We start from the raw sequence: 20,026 nt of genomic DNA, 5'->3' as shown, positions 1-20,026 counted from the left end.
TCAACAAATATTTGGCATCTGGCAGCAAATATTGTATAGGTGACCATACTACTAAAGTTGGCATGTCTTCACAAACACTAGTGCACATGGAAGAAACTGTTGGATCTCCTCCATGCTGTCTGGTAAATAAGTACGTGTGCCAAAAGACTTTATCAGTGTGTATCTGATCACGTACAAAAACTGAAACTCATTTAAATCTATAGTAGTTTTATCTAAGTTTGACACCTGAACTACGAGGGCTCCACAGCCCAATGACATTGACATGTAAAACACTTTCTCCTCAGTTTAATCACAGTACTTGGTGCGTCCTGCAACATCTGAGAGTCTTGATTAGCAATAAAATGTGACTGGTTACAAATTAATACAGATTTACTTGTAATTCAAACCTGAAATCTTTTTTTAGCAAGAAAAGAACAGGGGGTATTATTTTATAGCTACTCAAAAGATAATTATGAATGAAATATTTAATAATCAGTGCAACAAAATATTGGTGAAAATGATTAGAGCGTGCAGCTGCACACATGGATAAGCAACAATAATCCTATTAATGCCTCAGATTGTGACACAGCCATGTCTTTTTCTACAGATTACTCAGTGTAGTAAAATTAGTTCATCTGTGGTTATTTGTGGTCGGGTATACCGGCTGCACTCCTGAATGACTTCTTTGTGTAACAAAATACTTTGTGACTGGGAGGCCAGCGTATGGTGGCTGCCATACTGTAGCCTGCTTTCAACAATGCCCCTGCTGATAGCACTCTTGAATTTCCAAGAGGCCTGGGTTGATGCCAGAGTGCAAACTCTCGAACACATCCATGACCATCTGGTAGATGACAGGGGAATGTATTCGTGGCTGACTAAAGAGGACAACTAAACTGAAACTCTCCCTAAAAATCAATAAATCTCACAAATGTTAAGTAGACATAATATTATTCCAGCTTATCTAAACTTGCAGAGTGTTGTAGCAAATTTGCATAACAAGGCTTGACTGTTTGGTAAACACAGTCTGTTGTTACAGTGGACTGTGCCTCATTCATGCAGAAATCCCTGCTTGCCCTCCCTCCATCCCTCCATCCCTCCATCCCTCCCTCCTGGGGATAAAAGATGAGCCGCGCACATTACAGTAGAAATGCTCTCAAGGTTCCCACTCTAGGCCATTATTGGGACGTTAGTGGTCAAATCCTCAAGCTCACCAGTCTCCCATCGCCATAAGCTACAGAAAGAGTTGACATTTTAGTAGGAAATGAATGATGCGGTCGTCCATTATGAAGTTTTGCAAAAGGCAGTGCAATACGTTTTATATGTCCATGAATGAGAGTGGAGAGATTATCAGTCATAGAGGAACTCTGATTTTTCAATGGGATAAATCGGTTTTTAAATTAGCCTATATGCCTCTGCTATGTCCTACTGAGGTTTGGAAAAAAGACCTGTGACTCTCTCTCTCTTCCATTCATGGGTTATTTACTATTCTCGAACATCAGCCAATCATTTTCAGAGGTCAGAGGTCTTTTAAACAGATCTGTGTAAGCACTATCAACACATACAAATTCTAATGCGCAAGTGTCACATTTTGTAGAAACAAACAAAAAACATAAGCCCCCAGGGCTTCCCCTCTACTGAAAGACACTAGTAATGCTAAATAAATTGGCAGCCCATGTAGTAAGGCAGAGACAGCATGTACATCATGATCTTTAGTTAGTCTCTACACACAAACTAGTGACATGCCAACTTTTGTCAGCATGTTAATGACTGTCACAGTGGCTGTGCAGTCTTCAGTCCGTCCACATCAAGAACAGAAACACCACGTATCAAGTGTCGACCAGGACGCTTGAACAAAACAGGGAACTATAGAGCTGAGATTAGTAGAAGTGTGTGTGTGCAGAGGAGAAATTATGTGTTTTTTTCCCAATTTGATAAATGAAACCTTGTGATTTTTTTTCATTGGATCTCTGCTCCTGCAGGACCAGGTAGCTTGTCAAACATACCACTCCCTGCGTGAGATGACAGACCCGTCTGTGTGGGAGACATAGTCGCCCTCGGGCCCGCTATCGTAGCAGTCATCTGACAGGTAGGGGGAGCCATTTCCCTGTAGTTTAGGTGAATGAGGATATCTGGCACATCTGGGCTGCCGTGGACTAGAATACTGCGCATGTTCCCGGTGGTGATTCTGCTGCTGGCTGTGCTGACTGCTCTCCCTCATTGCCCTAGTGTAGCCATTAGAGGGATACTCCTCTCCGTTGAAGTTGCTGTGGTGTCGTCGGTCACGCTCCTGTTTGAGCTGGCGGTCGCCCCACTCCTCTCGGTCGTGGTCCTGATGTTGGGAGCTGCTGCCAGCTTTGGTCGGGTGGAGCTCGTGCTGAGCGGGGGCTTTCTGGAGGTCGTTGGGGCCCAGGTAGTGCTTGGTGTAGTAGTTCCCGTGAAAGGTTTGCTGTTTTCGTAGGTAACACACACCAACCAGAGACAGCAGCAGAAGCAGGAACAAGGCCCCGCCCACAGCCCCACCCACTATGGAACCAAGATTACTCTCAGGAAGGGCCTCGAGTGTGGGGGAGCTGAGAAGAACATGCCCCTTATCATCGACTAAGGTGGAGGAGGCAGAGCCAGTTAGGACAGGAGCAGTAATGGTGGAAGGCATGGTGGGAGGATCTAATGGAGGGAAGGAGGGTGAGAGGGGAGAAGAGGGTAGATGGGAGAGATGAACAGACAGAGAAGCAGAGAATGTCAATGCCAACTACATCAGCATTTTACTAAGTAGGGATAGGTTGACAAAAACATCAGCTAAACTACCACACAAACTAAACTATGGAGTAGGCTTTGGTGGTATCTGTTTTTTTCATACCTTTCTGGTATTTCACTGGGGTATATGGTATATGAATATCAGTGTGTCCATAAATGGGTGGAATATGTGCTTTTAATTTTGAAAATAAAGTAGTTATAACAGTCGGCAGCTCTGCAGCAGCGCTGCAACAACAAACGCTGCCGATGTGAACACACAATGCTAACACATGCAGTTTGGCCTGGATGTAACCTCCAGGGCATTATGATGCGCATTGCATGCAAGAACATCCTTAACACAGCCTCTCCAGCTTGACGTTAATAGAAAGATGAGGATTACATGTTTTTGATGGCATTTAAAGTCACACCGTTGGGATTTAGCCTGGAATACCGTAATACCGTGATACCGCCCGTGCCTACTATGGAGCAGGTTTGTATCCCCAGTTCTTCAGCGCTTATGGATGCAGTCTTTGATTATTGAACAATGATTGGTAAGTTACACATGAAAATCTACTTGCTATCATGGGCTAATTGAAATATTAGATGATGGACAATTGGGAAGGTTTGTCACAAGCAGGATCTATACAGAATTTCCATTAAAACAAAACACAACGACAAGGAACCGCATCACATCCCATTCCAAAAGGTTTTTCTGACACCAGAGTGTCTAAAGTTCTCTCAAGATAAATCCCACTTGTCAAAGTAATTACAGATCTGAACTAGCTTAACCCTTTGAAAACGGAGCAAATTGGCTTGATTTCTTTCTAAAACATGGGAAGGAGATGAGCAATGAACCATAAATTAGCAAGAAATTATTAATCACACGAAAATTACCTGATTTTTTTTTTAATTAAAAAATAAATAAATAAAAAATAAATAAAGACCAAAGAAAAACAAAAAAAAGAAAGTAAACATTATAATTATTTTTAACATAATGTTAAATTATTTATGATAATTATAAATATAGCTTCCCTTGCCATTTTTTCTTTTTCCCCCATGACATTTTTTGCTAGCTTTCTTCAAATAATTTTCTAAATCTACTTATTTCTTGCTATTTGTGAAACATTTCTTAATGAGTTTTTCATTGCCTTTTCCCTCATGTTTTTGAAAGAATTCAAACCAATTTGCTCAGGTCTAAAAGATTTAAATACTTGAGAAAGGCATCTGAGAGCAGCATAAAAAAGTGATGATGTTCCAGGTTTCAAATGGTGTAAAAAGTATTTAAGACCCCTGTAAAAGCTATATGTATACTCTGGTCACATCTCCCTATGTCATCTGTTCAATAATGCCATGATAGAAATATTAACAAATCTCTTACAGACTGTTTGTTCTGAATGTCTTATTTGAGTTAAGTTTTAGGAATTCGAGCACATGTTACTGTCTGTTTTCTTCACTTGGCATTAATATACTTGACAAATATTTCTCTGGAAATCTTAAGGCTAAGCAAGGTCACACCAAAGGCTACTGAAGAAATCGAAGAATTGGTGGCATGCCATATTTTAGGATTACTTGGTTCAGTAGGAGGCTGCCTGACCCAGTTAGTTTTGTGTCAGTTCAGTTACAAGTGTGTTGCAGCAAAAGCCAGGGATGTTTTTGACCACCGCCACCTGTAACACTTAATGAGTGCAGCTTTGTAACAAGTGGGTAATTAATTCCATGCTTTGTTGGCAGAGAAGCTTTTGGCTCTGTATCCAACACCCTTAATACTCCTGGATTTCTGCTACTGTCAAAGTAAATAATCCCAATTTTAATGACATAAATATTTTTTAGTGACTGAAGCCCCTTAAAGAAGAGTTTCTCAACCTCAAAATCAGGATATGCAGATGGCATTATGGGAGATATGACTGGTATTTATTTGTATGTGTTTGACATACTTGTAGAGAGAATAAAAATGGAAATTAGATTAAGTTACATTTCTACATGTAGTCACTGGGTTACCAAAATACTAGAAATTATTGTGCACTGTAATGCAATCAAACACAGGGCCAATAATAATATTACCTTTTCTGTTGACACTGACTCAAGGATAAGATAACTGAACTACATTCAGATTTTTTACACCTCCTCCTGACTGGACACAATGCAAACAAGCACACATCGGATGGTTTTGGTTTGTCCTAACCTGCTCTGTGTGTCAGTGAATAGGTAAAGGGGAGTGTTGTATCATTAAAAAAAAAAAAAAAAAAAAAAAAAAAAAAAGCTCACCATGGCTCTATTTTTACAAGCTTTGCACACCTTCAACCCATTTTCAGAGCATCTGCAAGCCATTCCGTAGGCTTGAAAGGCTCCCTGAATGTTGTTGTCGCTCGTAGTGTATGTGGACAATGTTTTATGCTCCATCCACCAGAGTTTGCTCACTCGCTGTATGTTAGGAATAGGTGTCAGGCTGAACATAACAGCCTAAAAAAAGGACCAGTTGGTTGACTACATTAAAATAGTGTTTTGCCAATTTTATAAAGGGCATAACCAAATTATTTTGTATATTGCATGCTTATATGAGCAGCATATGAATTATGTGCGTAAGACGATCATGTCAACATTAAAACAACTTTAAAATGAACTGGATTACTGTTTTGCGATTGACTAAACAGAAAAGCCAACAGCCATAATCAAAAGGAGCTTAAGTAATGGAAAGAATCTGAGTCTAAAAGCTTCAGTGGTACTGCAAAATTGCTCTGCCACTTTAACCTCGGTGCCAGGCCAGATGTGAGGGAAAGATTCCCGTCTGAGAGATGACATGAACCCGAAGGTTTGTAGTCTAAGTATATGAATCGTACAACTCCATGCAGAGGCAGTGAACTGGCACATGTGAGCACACCCACAGCAACACATACAACAGAGGGCACACCAACATGTGTAAGCTTGCACACACCCGTACAGGTCCTCTCAAAGGAAAATGAAATATGGATGATAAATAATAAATAGGAGTTGAAAAGAACTAGTTAATGTTTTATGAATCTGGGACATCATCTCACAGTAAGGCTGCGGGCTTTTGCCTCTTACTGCATGACACATGCAGAAATAAAAGAAACACAGAAAGGAAGCAAGAGAGATGTAAAAGAAAATCACATCATAATCAGAACTTCATTCAGGAAGAGAGTTTCCACAGACAAGAGAGATTTTTGTGAAACCAGAGGAACATGCTCATCATACACAACAGAGAGACACACTTAGATGCCAAGCCAAGAGGACAGAGCAGAAGCAGTGCACTGTGATTTGAAGAGGCCTTAAATATTTGCAGCTGTTTGGCCCAGTAACTTCTCTTTGGAACATCTGGAGACCTAATGTTAATCAAGACTAATCAGCATGCAATTAAGACTAAATGTAAAGGTCAAATATTATCAGTGCCAACACACTTTAGCATGGGTGAATGCCTGACAGGCTGTCAGTATGTACAGAATGGGTGAGAGTGATGCAGTGTCACATTTCAGCTTGAAGGACAATGTCACAGGCAGTGATACCCTCTATGACGTGCGTGAACACACAGTGCTTCCAAAGGGAAGAGTAAGGCAATAGGAGTCAGCTGTGTTCCGGTGTGCATGCTCTGCTCACCTTGTATGAGAATGCGCACATCCCGACTGCGGAGGTTGATGTCATTGGCAACCTCACACCTGTAAACTCCAGAGTCATTCCGCTGGAGGGGACGCAGGAAGAGCAAAGTGCTATTTATTATTTCCACCCCCTCTGGCATTTCACTGTCCAACCTGTGATGCACAAGAGACACAAATATTTAGACACTCAGACACACCCTTAAACAACTATCCTGTGACGTGACCATGTACATGTGAATTGGAAAATTGGTATCCAAAGAGAGGACATAGAATGATTTTAAAAAAAGGGACACACACAAACAAAAAAAGGGAAGTTTGCTGACACCTTTATCTCCGTCATCAGCAATCGCCACACACAGTTTCTGATTCTGCGGGGCACACTGTGGATATTAACTTGAAATGATGAGGTTTTGGATGTTTGAAAAGTAAACATTATTCTTCAACTGCTTATCTTCTAACAGTCTGTAAAAACAGAATTTTATGTTTACTGAATGTACTTCTAAAGCTACAACTTAGTGTTTAGGTCAGCTCTTTGGCTAAACACAAAACCTTACCTCAGTAGTTTCTGAAAGAAAAGTTGGCCTGTTTGGTCAATTTTAACTCAGAGAGAGAAAAAAAAAAAAAAGATTTTACACACAGATACACATACCTGATCCATCTGAAGTGATTAGCTGGCGGGTTTGCGTTGGCTTTGCATGTCATTTGCACATTTTCCCGACCCACATACCAGTCTCCATCATAGCCAACAACGGAGATATCAGGAGCAACTACAGAGAGAGGGGAAAAAAATGATAATCACTAGAAACAATCAACCTTAGAAAACTGTGTTCAGCTGCACATAAGGATCATTTTGTCCAACCATAGCCTTTAACTATACTAAACTACCTGGTATACTAAGGCAAATTTACACATTTTAAAATTGTTCCTGCTGTGTTGCAATGGCAGTCATCAAGATGACCATTTGCCTGGTTTGTGTGCAGCACTGTATGAAGTCTGAGGACAGTCATGGCCTCAAGACACGAGCCAGTGTCCTCCATATATGCACTAAGGTGTTCAAAAACACAGTATATTGTACAGAGACTAATGACTTTCATGTTGTGACGCTTTTCACAATTTGAAATCAAATCAACACAACTATTCCCCAACTGTTGATATTTTTAGTCATCCACAAAATGTTAGCTCATCTTTTTTCATTCTTTTTTTTTTTTTTTTTGGGGGGGGGGGGGGGGTTGTGCCATATGTTGAATGAGCATCACCATCTTTATAGTTACCATCTGTCACAAAACAGTGAGTCAGACACCAAAGTTAACTGCATCTGTCAAATGAAAAAAAGATTTTCAAGGAGGTAATTTTACCCCTCTCAACGGTCTATTTGCAGCTGCTACACTGAGACCCATTAGTGCTCCACAAGTACAGATATGTGCCCTAACATCTACTGTATGGGGGCTTTACTGACAGAAAACATTTTCACTACTGACAGTTTAGGGGCACACACTGACATGCACTGACAGAAACAGAAAGAAGAGCAGACTGAGAAAAAAGAAAATTCAAGGAAAACACCAAGGACAGCCTTTCTTAAACCATAATTAATATCTGTAAGGAGCCTGCACGGGCTGTCCTTGATTTCATCTCTGTCAGTTCAGCTGTTTTCTAAAGTGAATTGTTGTTGAAGTGCTTCAAATAAATCAAACGTCAACACTGACAAGGCTAAGCATCATCAACAGACTACTGTTGGAAATCAAATACTGTTAGTTTTAAGATTTTTCACCTGTACTTTCTATACTCTTGGACATTAAAAGTTGACCCCATTTTATTGTATAAACTCTACTGCAACTTTTCATATACTCACTTCAGGTCTGCAAGGTTATTCTGGCCTTAAAAATACCTAATAAAAGCCTTACAACAGGAAAGAATCAATATCAATTTTACTATAAGGTCCTCTTTCAGCTGTGAATATGGTTGAACAAATAGCCACTAAAAAGGCACCCACACTGCACATTGAGCTGGTAGGGGATCCTGAAGTCACTCTGCAGAGCTGGGTGGCGGACCACACAGGTGAGTGTGTGGCCCTGGACGTGGCGTGTGGGTTGCCAGAGGTAGCTCACTTGTGTGCTGGTCGTGCCGTTGGCTTCGTCAAATAGCTGCACTTCTGACTGGCCAAAAAGGTTGGACTCCCAGGACACCTCAGCAGGAGGCCGCGCCCGCTCAGCAATACAGGTGGCCACCACAGTATCATTTCCACCATCGATCAGGGCGGATGAACCTGCAGACACATAGACTTTCGGCTCCACTGTGATTCAGAGAGGGAGCAAAGATAAAGACGGAGAAAGTAGAAAGATTTACATTACATTTCAGTTTTATCAGGACCAGTTTTCTTTTACTGCATTCTCTCCGCTTATGTCATTCCACTACTACCTAATCCAACCCATTACGAGCAGCTTGAGCCACCTCTTTGATCTGTCATGTCAAAAGGGATTGGGTGAGCACACACGCACGCACGCATGCACGCACACACGCACGCACGTCAAGATTGACAACTGCTGATCTAAATGAAAACAAAAAGAGTAATCCCTTCAGCAAAACTCAAAACACAGGATTGGAATCTGCTGTTGCTTACAAACCCTTTAATGCCTGGACTAATATTAGACAACGACTACATCGATGTTTTCTAATGCCGTAAAACTAATTTTTCTCCCTCCACTTGCTCTGGAGATTTTCTGTATTTCATTCCACTGATGACTGTGAAAAGGGTAGAGTGTGAGCTTATGCAGAGGGGGGACACAATATCAAGAACACCTGTGCAGTATAACCTCATCCAAAGTTCAGAGGGACATGTTCAAAGCCACGAGGTTGAAGAGATCGAGTCATACTTCAGGCTGGCCAACAATTTAATATAACTATTATTATTATGATATTATTATCATATGTTTATCATGTTGACATTGAGTTATCCTTGATCAAAATTCTGTTGTACAATTACAGCCCTGTGTACGATGACATTATCCCCTAAATTTGCACAAGTCAATTGTTGCTTTGTGTAATGAGCGTGTGCCAGAAACAATAGCAATGATGACGGACTACCAGTATGGTTACCTTTTGTTAGCACTGCTTGGTCTAATGACTAATTCACATTTAAAGACATATTTCACTGCTGGAAAGATGTTTTTGTTGTTGTTTTTAAACTGAGCTGTCTATGCAGTAGAAAGACACACATTGTATTGGTGCTACATGACCAGAGAAAACAGAGGAAAAGGGCTGTGGCTTTAGCTTTTACTCAAAAAGATAGAAAATCTACAATAACCAGAATGCACTGCTCTAGACTGGACCAATAAATGCGCCCACTGATGGGTGATTTAATCCAAATTTATCTGTTTCAACAGAAGAAACAATATGGCAGCTGGCTGGTAATGAACGACAGTAAACCAAAGTATATTTCTGAAAACATTTGAGGCGAGAATTGGGCTACACAGTAACAGAATCTTGGTTCATATTTCATCTGTCTGTTTTTACTATACATGAAACAGTATGGCCCCCACTTTCTGTTCACAAATTCTTGTACTATAGCCAAAGTGTGCCTAAAATTTCTGTTTCTGGAGACATTTTAGGCAAGAAATGGACAATACTGTAACAAAGTCTTGGTTCATATCTTATCAGCTCTGCCTATTTTTACCATTTGCTCTGAGTTTAGTCTGAGTTTGACAGAGTGTGAGAGAGTGGGGAGTCTATCTCTCTCAATCCATTACTATTCTCTTAATGTTCGTGGCGGAGGGTACATAAAAACATGGAAGGACAATCTGTAGTTTGAGAAAAAGCCCTATTGAAAATCTGCTCACATACACACATACGTATAAATATAGATACTTACCAAGTACATTGACAGTGGTGGAAGCTTGAGTGTTTCCTAGAGGAAATGTGGCAACCTTACAGGTATAGATTCCGACGTCAGCAAAGCCCACGTTCCCCAGGACAATGGTAGCATCATACGAGGAGGGGGAGCGAAAATACAAGCGATTGATAAATTCTGGAGGGATGGAGATTCCGTACCGGGGATTGTAGACAGCCACTGTGACAGAGCCTGAAGGCAGACGGCGCTCCCAGGAACTCTGAGTGAGAGTAAGGTTTGCGCCCACCTCAACCCGGCACTCTAATGTCACATTCTTCCCCAGCACAGCGTTCACCCTCTGAGGCACCACTACCTGACTGCCCCACACACCTGCCAAAGAGACAGATGCAAAAACAAAACTTTAATCACTTACAATCACGCTCATTAGCAAACAGGTTTGGACAGTTAAAAACGCTTACACTACACCTTTGATGGTTAATACATCATTAAAATGTATGACATGCACTTTTTTGAAGGATTAGTGTTATTAATACTGTAAATGTTAATTTGCACTTATTCAAATGCCATCCTGAAAGCGAGAAATTCACTGCTGGCAAAAACTAAAATTACCACCATCCATGTCTGTCATATATACATATATAATTAGAGACTTTGAACTAATTTAATTTAGAGACTTTGAACTAATTTAATAAAAGGTATAAAGTGTATTTTTTTGGCAAGTTATCACTATATTGACATGTAATTCCAGTGAGAAAAATGCACTGCATACACTGCACTTAGAGACTATTTTTAAGGAGGAATTAGAGGATTGATATCTCTGTTACATGGTGCAACAACAACCAATGAGCTTGTGGTGGACTGCCAGAGGAACAGGAGGGATAACAATGTGTCGTCATGATACTTGATAATGCTTCAAATATGGAAGTTACTGCAATTAAGTTATAAATACCAAAACATGAATGCTTCACACACATCTTCAACCCAGCAGCACAAAAGATCTATACGATCAACACTTCATCATTTTATTCTATTAGACATCTGTGGGAAAATTGGCATTAATTAGTGAATGATTTCTTGAGTTCTGGCCAAAAACAGGTCAGGTCACAGTGACTTTGACCTTTGACCTCCGAAATCTAATCAGTTCATCCTTGAGTCCAAGTGGACATTTGTTCCATATTTGAAGAATTAAAAAAACAAAACAAAACACTTTTATCCTTGCAAATGTGAAGGGTTTTGAAACCAAAACAAATACTGAAAAGACAAGTGAATAAATTTCCACCGTAAGTAAATTCAAATTGAAACAGTAAGTCGATCTATAGAAAATCTGCAATATTTTTTTTTTTTTTTTTTACAATCAGCTAATTATTGCAGTTGATTAATAAAGCAAAAATGGCAATACTTTTTAACCAAGTGCATACATGTCTTAAATATTTACTTTCCATTCTTTGAAAACCCTGGAATTGAGGTTTTAATTAAAATTAAATGAAACAATAAAGTCATTATTAAAATAGTTGTTATTTTCTGTCAGTCAACTAACCTATGAATCGAGTTATTGCTGCAGATTCAGTTCATGTTTCTCCAAAGATTTGCTGTTTTTCTTTGTTTTACATTATTCAATATTGAAAATCTGTGGGTTCTTGAGCAGTCGACATCTAAAAGATGCATTCGTATAACTTCGTATAACTAATAATGTTTTTTGGCAATTTCACACATTTATCAATTGATAAATCTAAAAAAAAAAAAAAAAAAAAAAAAAAAAAAAAAAAAGAATAATAATCCATGAAAAACAAGGCTTGTTATTGATAGGGCATACAAGTCAGTTTTCTGACTGACAAGAAATACATAGCTTTTTCTATTAAATTGCACAGATGACATTTTTTAGTTAAAAATATCAGACTGGATTATCACAGTGATCGAGTCATCAATATAATACAGTGTGGCAAATGAAAAATACTACAATAGAATCAGTGAGTGAAGAGTATTTTCGGTGTTACCTCTGACGTCAGTCGTTAAAAACAAAGTTTAGTACCATCTGACATCTGTGGGTATCAGATTGGAATCAAAGCTTGATACCACCACAGCAGGCGTTGGGCTTTTCAACAAATAACACAGCTGACTGAGTGATCCATTGATGATTTCCTTTTGTCTCTATAGCTTTCCTCCTCCTGACCTGAATTCAAGATTTAAAAGCAGGCTGTCTGTATGTCCTTTGTCCAAATATAACTAACCCATGCACTCTGTCACCTGCACTTGTCAGAAATGTGGCATCTCAAAAGCAAAGAGCTCAACGGTGTGTTGAGGAAAGTCAAAGGGATATGGAGTGAACAGACTGAGACGGTTGGAAAAAAAAAGGGGGAAGAGATATGCAAACACGACGATGACATCATCGCTGAGAGAAGAAAAAGAGGGCTGTGAGTGTGGAGCGGCGAGAGCAAAGTCACGTATGAAACACAAATGAGAGGAAATGTATCACCAGGATCCCAGTAAACAAAAAACGGAGGAATTACGTTACTGATTTAGAAAAGACAATATAGCACTGCTAGACTGCCAAAGCCCTCAACCAGATCACTAATTGCAACAAGCTGCCAGCAGGAAGACATCATCATAAATCAAAACCTTCTGTGCTGCTTGGCAACTGACTCCAAATATTCTATTGTTGTTTTGCCAAAAACAGCTCTGTCTCTGGCCAATCTCTCTCTAAAAAGGCCGCGTCCTCAAATATTTGCACTGTTGAGGGAACTTTCCCTCCCCTAAAGTATGACGCACAAAATATCTATTTTTTTTTGTCTTTTGATTTCTCTGCCACCATGATGAAGTCTGAATTTGCAAGATGACTTATCAGGGATTCCACACAATGACAAAAAGATCCTGACTGGTGTCACAGTTTAACCAGTTACAGTGTGACACATGAATGAGACGTCGTAATATTAGTCACTTGCCAAGTTGATGCCAATTGACACAGCAAATTTAAACACTTTACATATATAGCCCCAGACGAGGCTGAAAATTAACCAATTGTTCAACTGTTAATCTCAACTCTTGATAGCACATTTTTTACATTTTTTGCACAGTAGGTATAATGAGTCATTGTATTGCTCATCCAGAGAAAGGGCAGCAGATATCAGTACAACAGTGGGGAGATGTTCAGCTGTGGAAGCTCTATTCCTGAATTTGTGTGCTATTTAAGGCTATGCATGGGTTTAAATTCACACAAAAATTCACACGCACACACCAACACACACACACTGTTTGCTTGCTGCAGTCATTCCTCTTCATACTGGCCAATAAGACATCCCCTCCTAATGTGCTTCCACTGGAAGTGACAAAATCCCCAATCCTCCTTCTGTGCAAAAATGCATTCCAAACTTTATTTGAAACGACATGAGAGTTCAGCAGTCTGAGTTAGTCAAAGTTTGTTTTGTACAGAATTCCCTCTGTGTTTCAGTGTCACTGGCCAATTTCACAGTGTCACAGAGGAAACACAAAGGAGGTATTCTGTAGTTCAAAGACAGCAACTTTTGATGATACCCCACTTGTTTTGGCTGACTCAGACTGCTGATCAAATCAACTTTGGTGAGTTTAGTTTTTGCACTGAACAGTTCCCCACTGTGATTTTGTTCCCCATCATAGCTATTGGAAACATGGAGAAAGACATATTTTAATAGCCTGTATGAGCAGATTACAGCCAGCTAAAACTATTCCAATGTATGTATATAAGCACCATGTGAGTTAAGACTTAAAAAGTATTTGAAGCGAAAGATAACCTTTCCTTTTCACTGGTGAATATAAAACAGTGAGGCTAGTGTGAAACACTGGAGGAATTACTCATTTTTTTTTTTTTTTTTTAAATATAACATCCCGTTTGCATATAAACAAATGCAAACGGGATGCTTGATTACCTGTGGGATCGCTGAATATGAATTAGAAATTATTTGAGTAAGAAATATGGGTTAAAACACTATTTGTGGGGGAAAAAAAACTTATGTAAATTCTGATTCTGTGACAAAAGAAAAAAATATTTTTTTCAAAATCTTGCAACACATTTCTTCAAAGTATTTATTCGCATAAATTAGTCATAGTCTGCACTACAAACAGTAATGTTTTTACTTACACACAGTATCACTGGGAGTTCATTATTGCTGTTTAGCAGAGCTGTACTGGCTGCTGTCTGAAGCTATTCTCTGTGTCTATCTGAACTATGACTGAGCTACACTTTATGCTGGCTGGACCAATATGAATTTATTTTAAATGGTAAATCAAATTGTCTGACTGAGTCATAATTTAGCCATTTATGGGAGATTTCAAAACATCGAGATATATAACCTGTATCGCAATATAGCCTATAAATATTGTGGTAGTATTTTAAAGCCATATTGCCATAAAGTGTCTGCTATAAATAGTGTATCTGTTAATATGTCATAATTACCCCAGAGCGCTTGTCCTGCACTAACAGCTTGCATGGAAGACATCTTGTCTACATGAGCACATAACATACAAGATTTAAGTTTGGTGAATTTAACTGAATAGCAGGCAATGCTATTACAAAAATAAATGAGGTAAAAAAAAAAAAAACAACTTTTCTTATAAGCTTGCCTGTGTCTGCCATAGTTTGCTACTGCTTCACATAAGGAATAAGGACTAAAATAAGCATGTGCAGAGTGAATCAGATGATTTTTGTTTCAGATTTGTGAAATTGAAAGTGCGATAACTATCTTGTGTTACGAATATCCCCGGTCTCCCCTATATTTCAATAAACTGGTACTTAATTGCATTATACAGTGCATGATACCACAAATGCTCCATGACAATGTACTTAATTGGCAATCTTTAAAAGTATATATATATAAAATATACCACACAAGTGTAAACAGCGACACAGTAAAATATTCCAATCATCTGCATTAAATTATAATGCATCGTATTTCCCCTTCTACCCAAACAAAAACGTAAGTGGTGTGTAAAAAAAATGCCCCACCTGAACCCAAACAGCAGCTACTATGCAATATACTATAAGTGAGCGTCTGCCTCACATCGTAAACTGATTTTACTCTCTTTGTCATGATAAGGCTGGGTGGAAAAAATAACAGCAGAGTAAAAGGAAAGAAAGCAGTATTTTTCCTGCACAGAGTATGCAATGGAAGAGGTATAGCGACCATATTAAATTTTTATTGGTGACATGACGACAACCTTACATAAGCGTGCCCTCGTTTTCTCCAACTCAGAATAAAAAAGTGATGAGAACAAAGTCTATCTGATCTTATATGCAGCCTAACTTGACATAGCAATAAGAATGTTTTCTCTCTTCTTCTTCTTGAGCTCTCACAGACAATAAAAAGAAACTGCTTTAAGTTCTCACAATCCTTACATCCTCAAAGAAAGCAGCTACTGGAGACACTTTCAGTTTGGTTTGCAAATGCAACACAATGTGTCTCATTCACTCACACACACTCAGTAGAAAACAGATTATAGATATCCTGGCATCAAGGACACATTGCTCCCCAGGGACACACTCTGCTGCTCGTTCACACTTTAGTCAATATTACCTTCACATGCACCACTTATGTGGCAGCAAGTGTATTAATATGTGTGTCTTGCCAGAGGGCAGCGTACTTGTTAAAAGTGGAAATCAGAACATAAATGGTGATGATGTTAGGGTTGAAGTGGCAGAGCCAGCTGTGCAGAGCATGATAGGGATTGGATTGAATGATCACTCGACAGTCTGGCTTATCAGACCTTTAAATCAACTTTTTGTACACATATTTTCCAACTGGCGTGATCGAACTGAACAAAGGCGCATAAGGACAGCATTAGCGACTAGCATTTCTAGTTGACTGCAGAGGGCAGCAATGTGTAAGTGTAGAAACGCAAATTTCTACTACATGAAAAGGGGCAAGATCAGCTGTATGGCAGCTTGTAGTGTCACAAAATTTCACTTATTAATCTATAATAGGTAGCCAGTAGAGGGAGGATATTAACACATTTTACACAAATTACACATTTTAGATCTAAAAAAAAGATAAGATAGCTACTGGCTGTGAGTAGTTATGCTTTGTCACATTACATTCAGTACACGTTGTTGCATTCCAAAAGTTTAACTTTTTTTTTAAATCTCAGAGTGCAGCCATTGTGCCCTGAAAAACCGGCACTTGAGAACACTTTGGATCGCTTCTGAGCACATCTGCCATACAAATGTTGAAAAGAAGGCATTTGAGGATGCATAAATGTAGCACATGCACAGGCCCTTACATAACTGTGGAAGCTAAAGAATTTGTATCGGCCAGTTTATTATGATTTTCTTTGCCCCCTTGTGGCTAGAAATAATTTGAATTATAGCACAGAGCACCTAGATATACAACATTAAATCTTATAAAAAAGCATGTTTTTCCACTTTAATGTCCTGAGATTATAAGCTGTGAGGGTGCGTGTGCATCTATTTTGCATTCAAAAAAGGCACAAGGTCAAACCCCTCATTGAAATACAGGCAGCAGACTTAAACTGAAGCTAGACAAATGGACACCTGTCTCTGCTCCTTAACTTAAACTCCGAAGGAAGTCTGTTTATGAAAGAACTTCAGGATCCCCCTGGCAATAACATGACAGAACAAGCAGTTCATTACTAATGTGATAAAGGATCTCTGGGTCACTCTGGCTGTGACTCACATTAAGTCTTTATCAAAAGAGTTATAGATCTGTCCAGGAGATGAATCCTGGTATAGCAGCCCAGAGGTTCTCTTCTCTGCAATCTGCCCAGTAGCCAAAGTGCAAGAGAGCCCCAATTTAACCTTAAAGGTCCAGTGTGTAGGTTGCAGAACTGAAACTTCTTCTGCGTCCCAGGCAAGTAGGAGAACTATGGCAGCCGACGCGAAAACGTAAATGGTCTGTTTAGCTCATTCTAACAATTTTTGTTCTGAGGTGTCTATAAACTAATGGTTAGAAATTTTATACTCCATTTCTTGCAAGATACCCTAAATCCTTCACACTGGACCTTTAAAGCAGTGGTATGATGCTGGGAAAAGTACCCCGGCAAATGCAATATAGCCATTTCTTTTTCACTGGACAATGGAAAGAGCTTCTGATAACACACTGATGTACAATGCTGCTCTGATGTGATTATGTCTAAGATATGAAGACCATTTTGCTATCCTATTTATCACATGCACTGCAGCTTATGGCTTTAACACAGCCACTGTTGAGTTACAAAACAATCTGTGAGATAAAGTGAGTACAAGAAATATGGAAACTCTTTTGCAATGTAATACAACCCATGAGCTGTGCAACAAACTGTTTCAGGTTACATACTTTAAATTTTGGAAAGAGGTTTTTTTTTTTTTCCTCCAGATAAAGCAAAAATATGGTAAAGGAAATTATCGGGAAAGACGCAAACTGTCTGACCTGATTCACACATTCTTAAAAGACTATTGATTGTCTATTGAGCACAGCAAAGTTTGAAATGGTGTGGATTTAATTTCCTCATACAGGGTTTGTTCAGGGATTCCTTAGCCCAATTCTGTGCATCACACATTATGAAAAGCATTTAATTCAGGGTTGCTGCAGGTTAAGGCCAGTTAGAGTTAAAATTTTCTTTTTTAATTAGTGCCACCTGAAAAGAAATTTAACCCCAATTTTTGAAAAACATTCATTAAAATCATTTAGTTAGGGAAAGAGACACTTTTGCCCAAATATTTCTTGTAACACAAAACGCAACGTTTTTGGTGCCAATACTGCAAGATGCATTTAGTTTTTTTTAAGGTGTTGTCATTTATTTAAAAAGCTACATCAGACACACGATTCATAAAATCCTTTTTCCCATTTTTGAGTTTTAAGACTTTAAAGATTAATTTAAGACATAGTACAAATTCAAGCCTTTTTAATAAATTCAGTTTTAAGATTTGTTGAGGATCTGCCAGAACCCTGTACAGTCCGCATATTTTTAACAAGTTCCTTAATCATACATCCTATCAAACACTGTCATATACATCCATGCATTTTCCTTGGTTTCTTTTAGACACATTATTTGCTAATTTGGGAGTAGATATGAGGACAGTTTGGAGACAGACGTGGAGGTAAGACTGTGATACCCTTACTTTTTGAGGTTTTTAGTTTTAAACACAGAAGCACACTGCGCTGAGGACAAAGTTGTCGTGATTCAGGGTGGAGTTAGTAAACTGCCCACCCCTTAATTAAACCATAATGAGCTCAGGCTCCACTGCAGGGGGACACATGGAGGCTGACCCTCATTCCGACCTGACAACTACTGACATTTAGCTTTGTCTGCATTAACACAAATGTGAGTTCCTCAACATTTTGCAAAAAGAACCGTCTTGACACACATAGCACCATGTTACTTTAGTAGCAAATGTTTCTGGAGCTAATATGGCTGCCACTGGAAATGCAGTGACCCAAGTGTAGGTTGGGTGACGGTATAGATAACTGAATATCATAGCTCGTGCTCCTCGGTGGTTTCTTTGGACTGTTTCTATGGCAGCCTCGGGTAGCACTATCATCCGCGTCGGTGGCGCTGGCTGCTAGCTAACACTCCGAAGCGTTGAAGTGAACTTGTAAGCAAGTTTCATTTGCTCTTTAAGTGACACCTGCTAAACTTGCTCGCAACTTCAAATTATCCTCTCTTGGAGCACGCGGTGGTAGCTAGTTCTGCCGACTCGTTCGCTGAGATTTCAACATAACGCGCGAGACAGTCGGCTCTTTCAAAAAACTTCTGTGTACGTTAGTTTAACACATAAAACTACAACAAAAAGCCCGGACTCACCTGTAATACTGCACAAAAGGTGAAATAATGCGACCCTGCCCTGCTGTCCGAGGTTACTCCGGTGAGAAGGCGGTAACATTTTCAAAAGCAGCGCAGGCTCCTGCTACAGGACCCGAGCGTAGGCTGCATGCCAATTTAACGGTATGTGCTGAACAGTGGAACCTCCTCAGCAACAACTCCGAGCTGCATGTGGACTGTACCATCTACCGAGCACGGTGCGGGGAGACCGCGAGCTCACCTGACAATGGAAGTAAACGGTCATTTGTCGAGATCCTACAGCAACTTCCCCCCGGAGGAATGATCCATTAATATACACATTACGTCATCTCTGTTGATAACCCGACATACATTGATTGATCAAATCACTTTATTCTCAGGATCAGAGTCAGCTTTTTGGCCGAGTGTGAACACAAAGAACCTGACTCTGGTGTTTCATATTCTTAACACATTTATAGCCTATAAAACAACAACAGAATTTTATTTATGTAGCCTAAAACAGTGCAATATGCCAGAGTGTAAAGGGTGATGGAATAAATATAGAATTATTAATGTAACAGGTTGCTTTATATGCATGAGGTAGTTGGAACTGGCAGTGGCCTATATATAGCATGCTTATATTCATATTGACAGTGACTATATTTGCATGGCGTGTATAAACTCTCTCTCTCTATATATATACACACACACACACACACACACACACACACACACACATATATATATATATATATATATACATACATCATTTAGGCTACAGATACATGGTATGGAAGTACAATGGATGTTGGTGTTACAGTGATGCTTCTTACCAGTTTTATGGAGATGTACAAGTCCTGAATGGAGGACACCCAAGCACTTATGATTTTATCAGCAATCTTTAACTGAATTTTAAAAATTCTTTGCTTTTTTTGGCTGTAACTCACTGATAAAATACAACGTCATGGTTTTACCACTGCCTCAAAGGATATGTCTTTGGTCTGTTTTGATTTTTTCTCTGTCTGGAGGTTCTGATATATGGTCGCCCTGAGTGTCAAAACACAACAATATTGCAGAAAACACCACATAATCACAGAAAAAAAAATTAGTTGCAATT

At 39.3% G+C, this 20,026-nt stretch overlaps 1 protein-coding gene across 1 annotated transcript; it reads right to left on the bottom strand.

Annotated features, from left to right (window-relative positions):
• Positions 1–1,094: 1,094 nt before the first annotated feature.
• On the bottom strand, positions 1,095–19,092 carry nectin3b (nectin cell adhesion molecule 3b). The gene is made up of 6 exons (XM_042500025.1): positions 18,934–19,092; positions 10,189–10,536; positions 8,314–8,613; positions 6,973–7,090; positions 6,325–6,476; positions 1,095–2,643 (listed from the first exon to the last, which is right to left on the bottom strand). Exons 1-6 carry the CDS (start codon positions 19,010–19,012, stop codon positions 1,973–1,975), a joined length of 1,668 nt encoding a protein of 555 aa, XP_042355959.1. The 5' UTR covers positions 19,013–19,092; the 3' UTR covers positions 1,095–1,972.
• Between the last annotated feature and the right edge of the window lie 934 nt (positions 19,093–20,026).

Source organism: Plectropomus leopardus, chromosome 13 (genome assembly GCF_008729295.1).
Source record: "Plectropomus leopardus isolate mb chromosome 13, YSFRI_Pleo_2.0, whole genome shotgun sequence".
In the NCBI taxonomy this organism is placed as follows: Eukaryota; Metazoa; Chordata; class Actinopteri; order Perciformes; family Serranidae; genus Plectropomus; species Plectropomus leopardus.
Note: the sequence above shows the minus strand (reverse complement) of the source record. Positions and strands in the feature narration are given on the sequence as shown.

Excerpts from the sequence above, each read along its gene's own strand:
- nectin3b (XM_042500025.1), bottom strand. The coding sequence starts at position 19,012 with ATGTTACCGCCTTCTCACCGGAGTAACCTCGGACAGCAGGGCAGGGTC. Across the intron at positions 10,537-18,933 it reads CCTTTTGTGCAGTATTACAG|GTGTGTGGGGCAGTCAGGTA; the intron begins GTGAGTCCGGGC and ends TCTCTTTGGCAG. Across the intron at positions 8,614-10,188 it reads CACCACTGTCAATGTACTTG|TGGAGCCGAAAGTCTATGTG; the intron begins GTAAGTATCTAT and ends TCTGAATCACAG.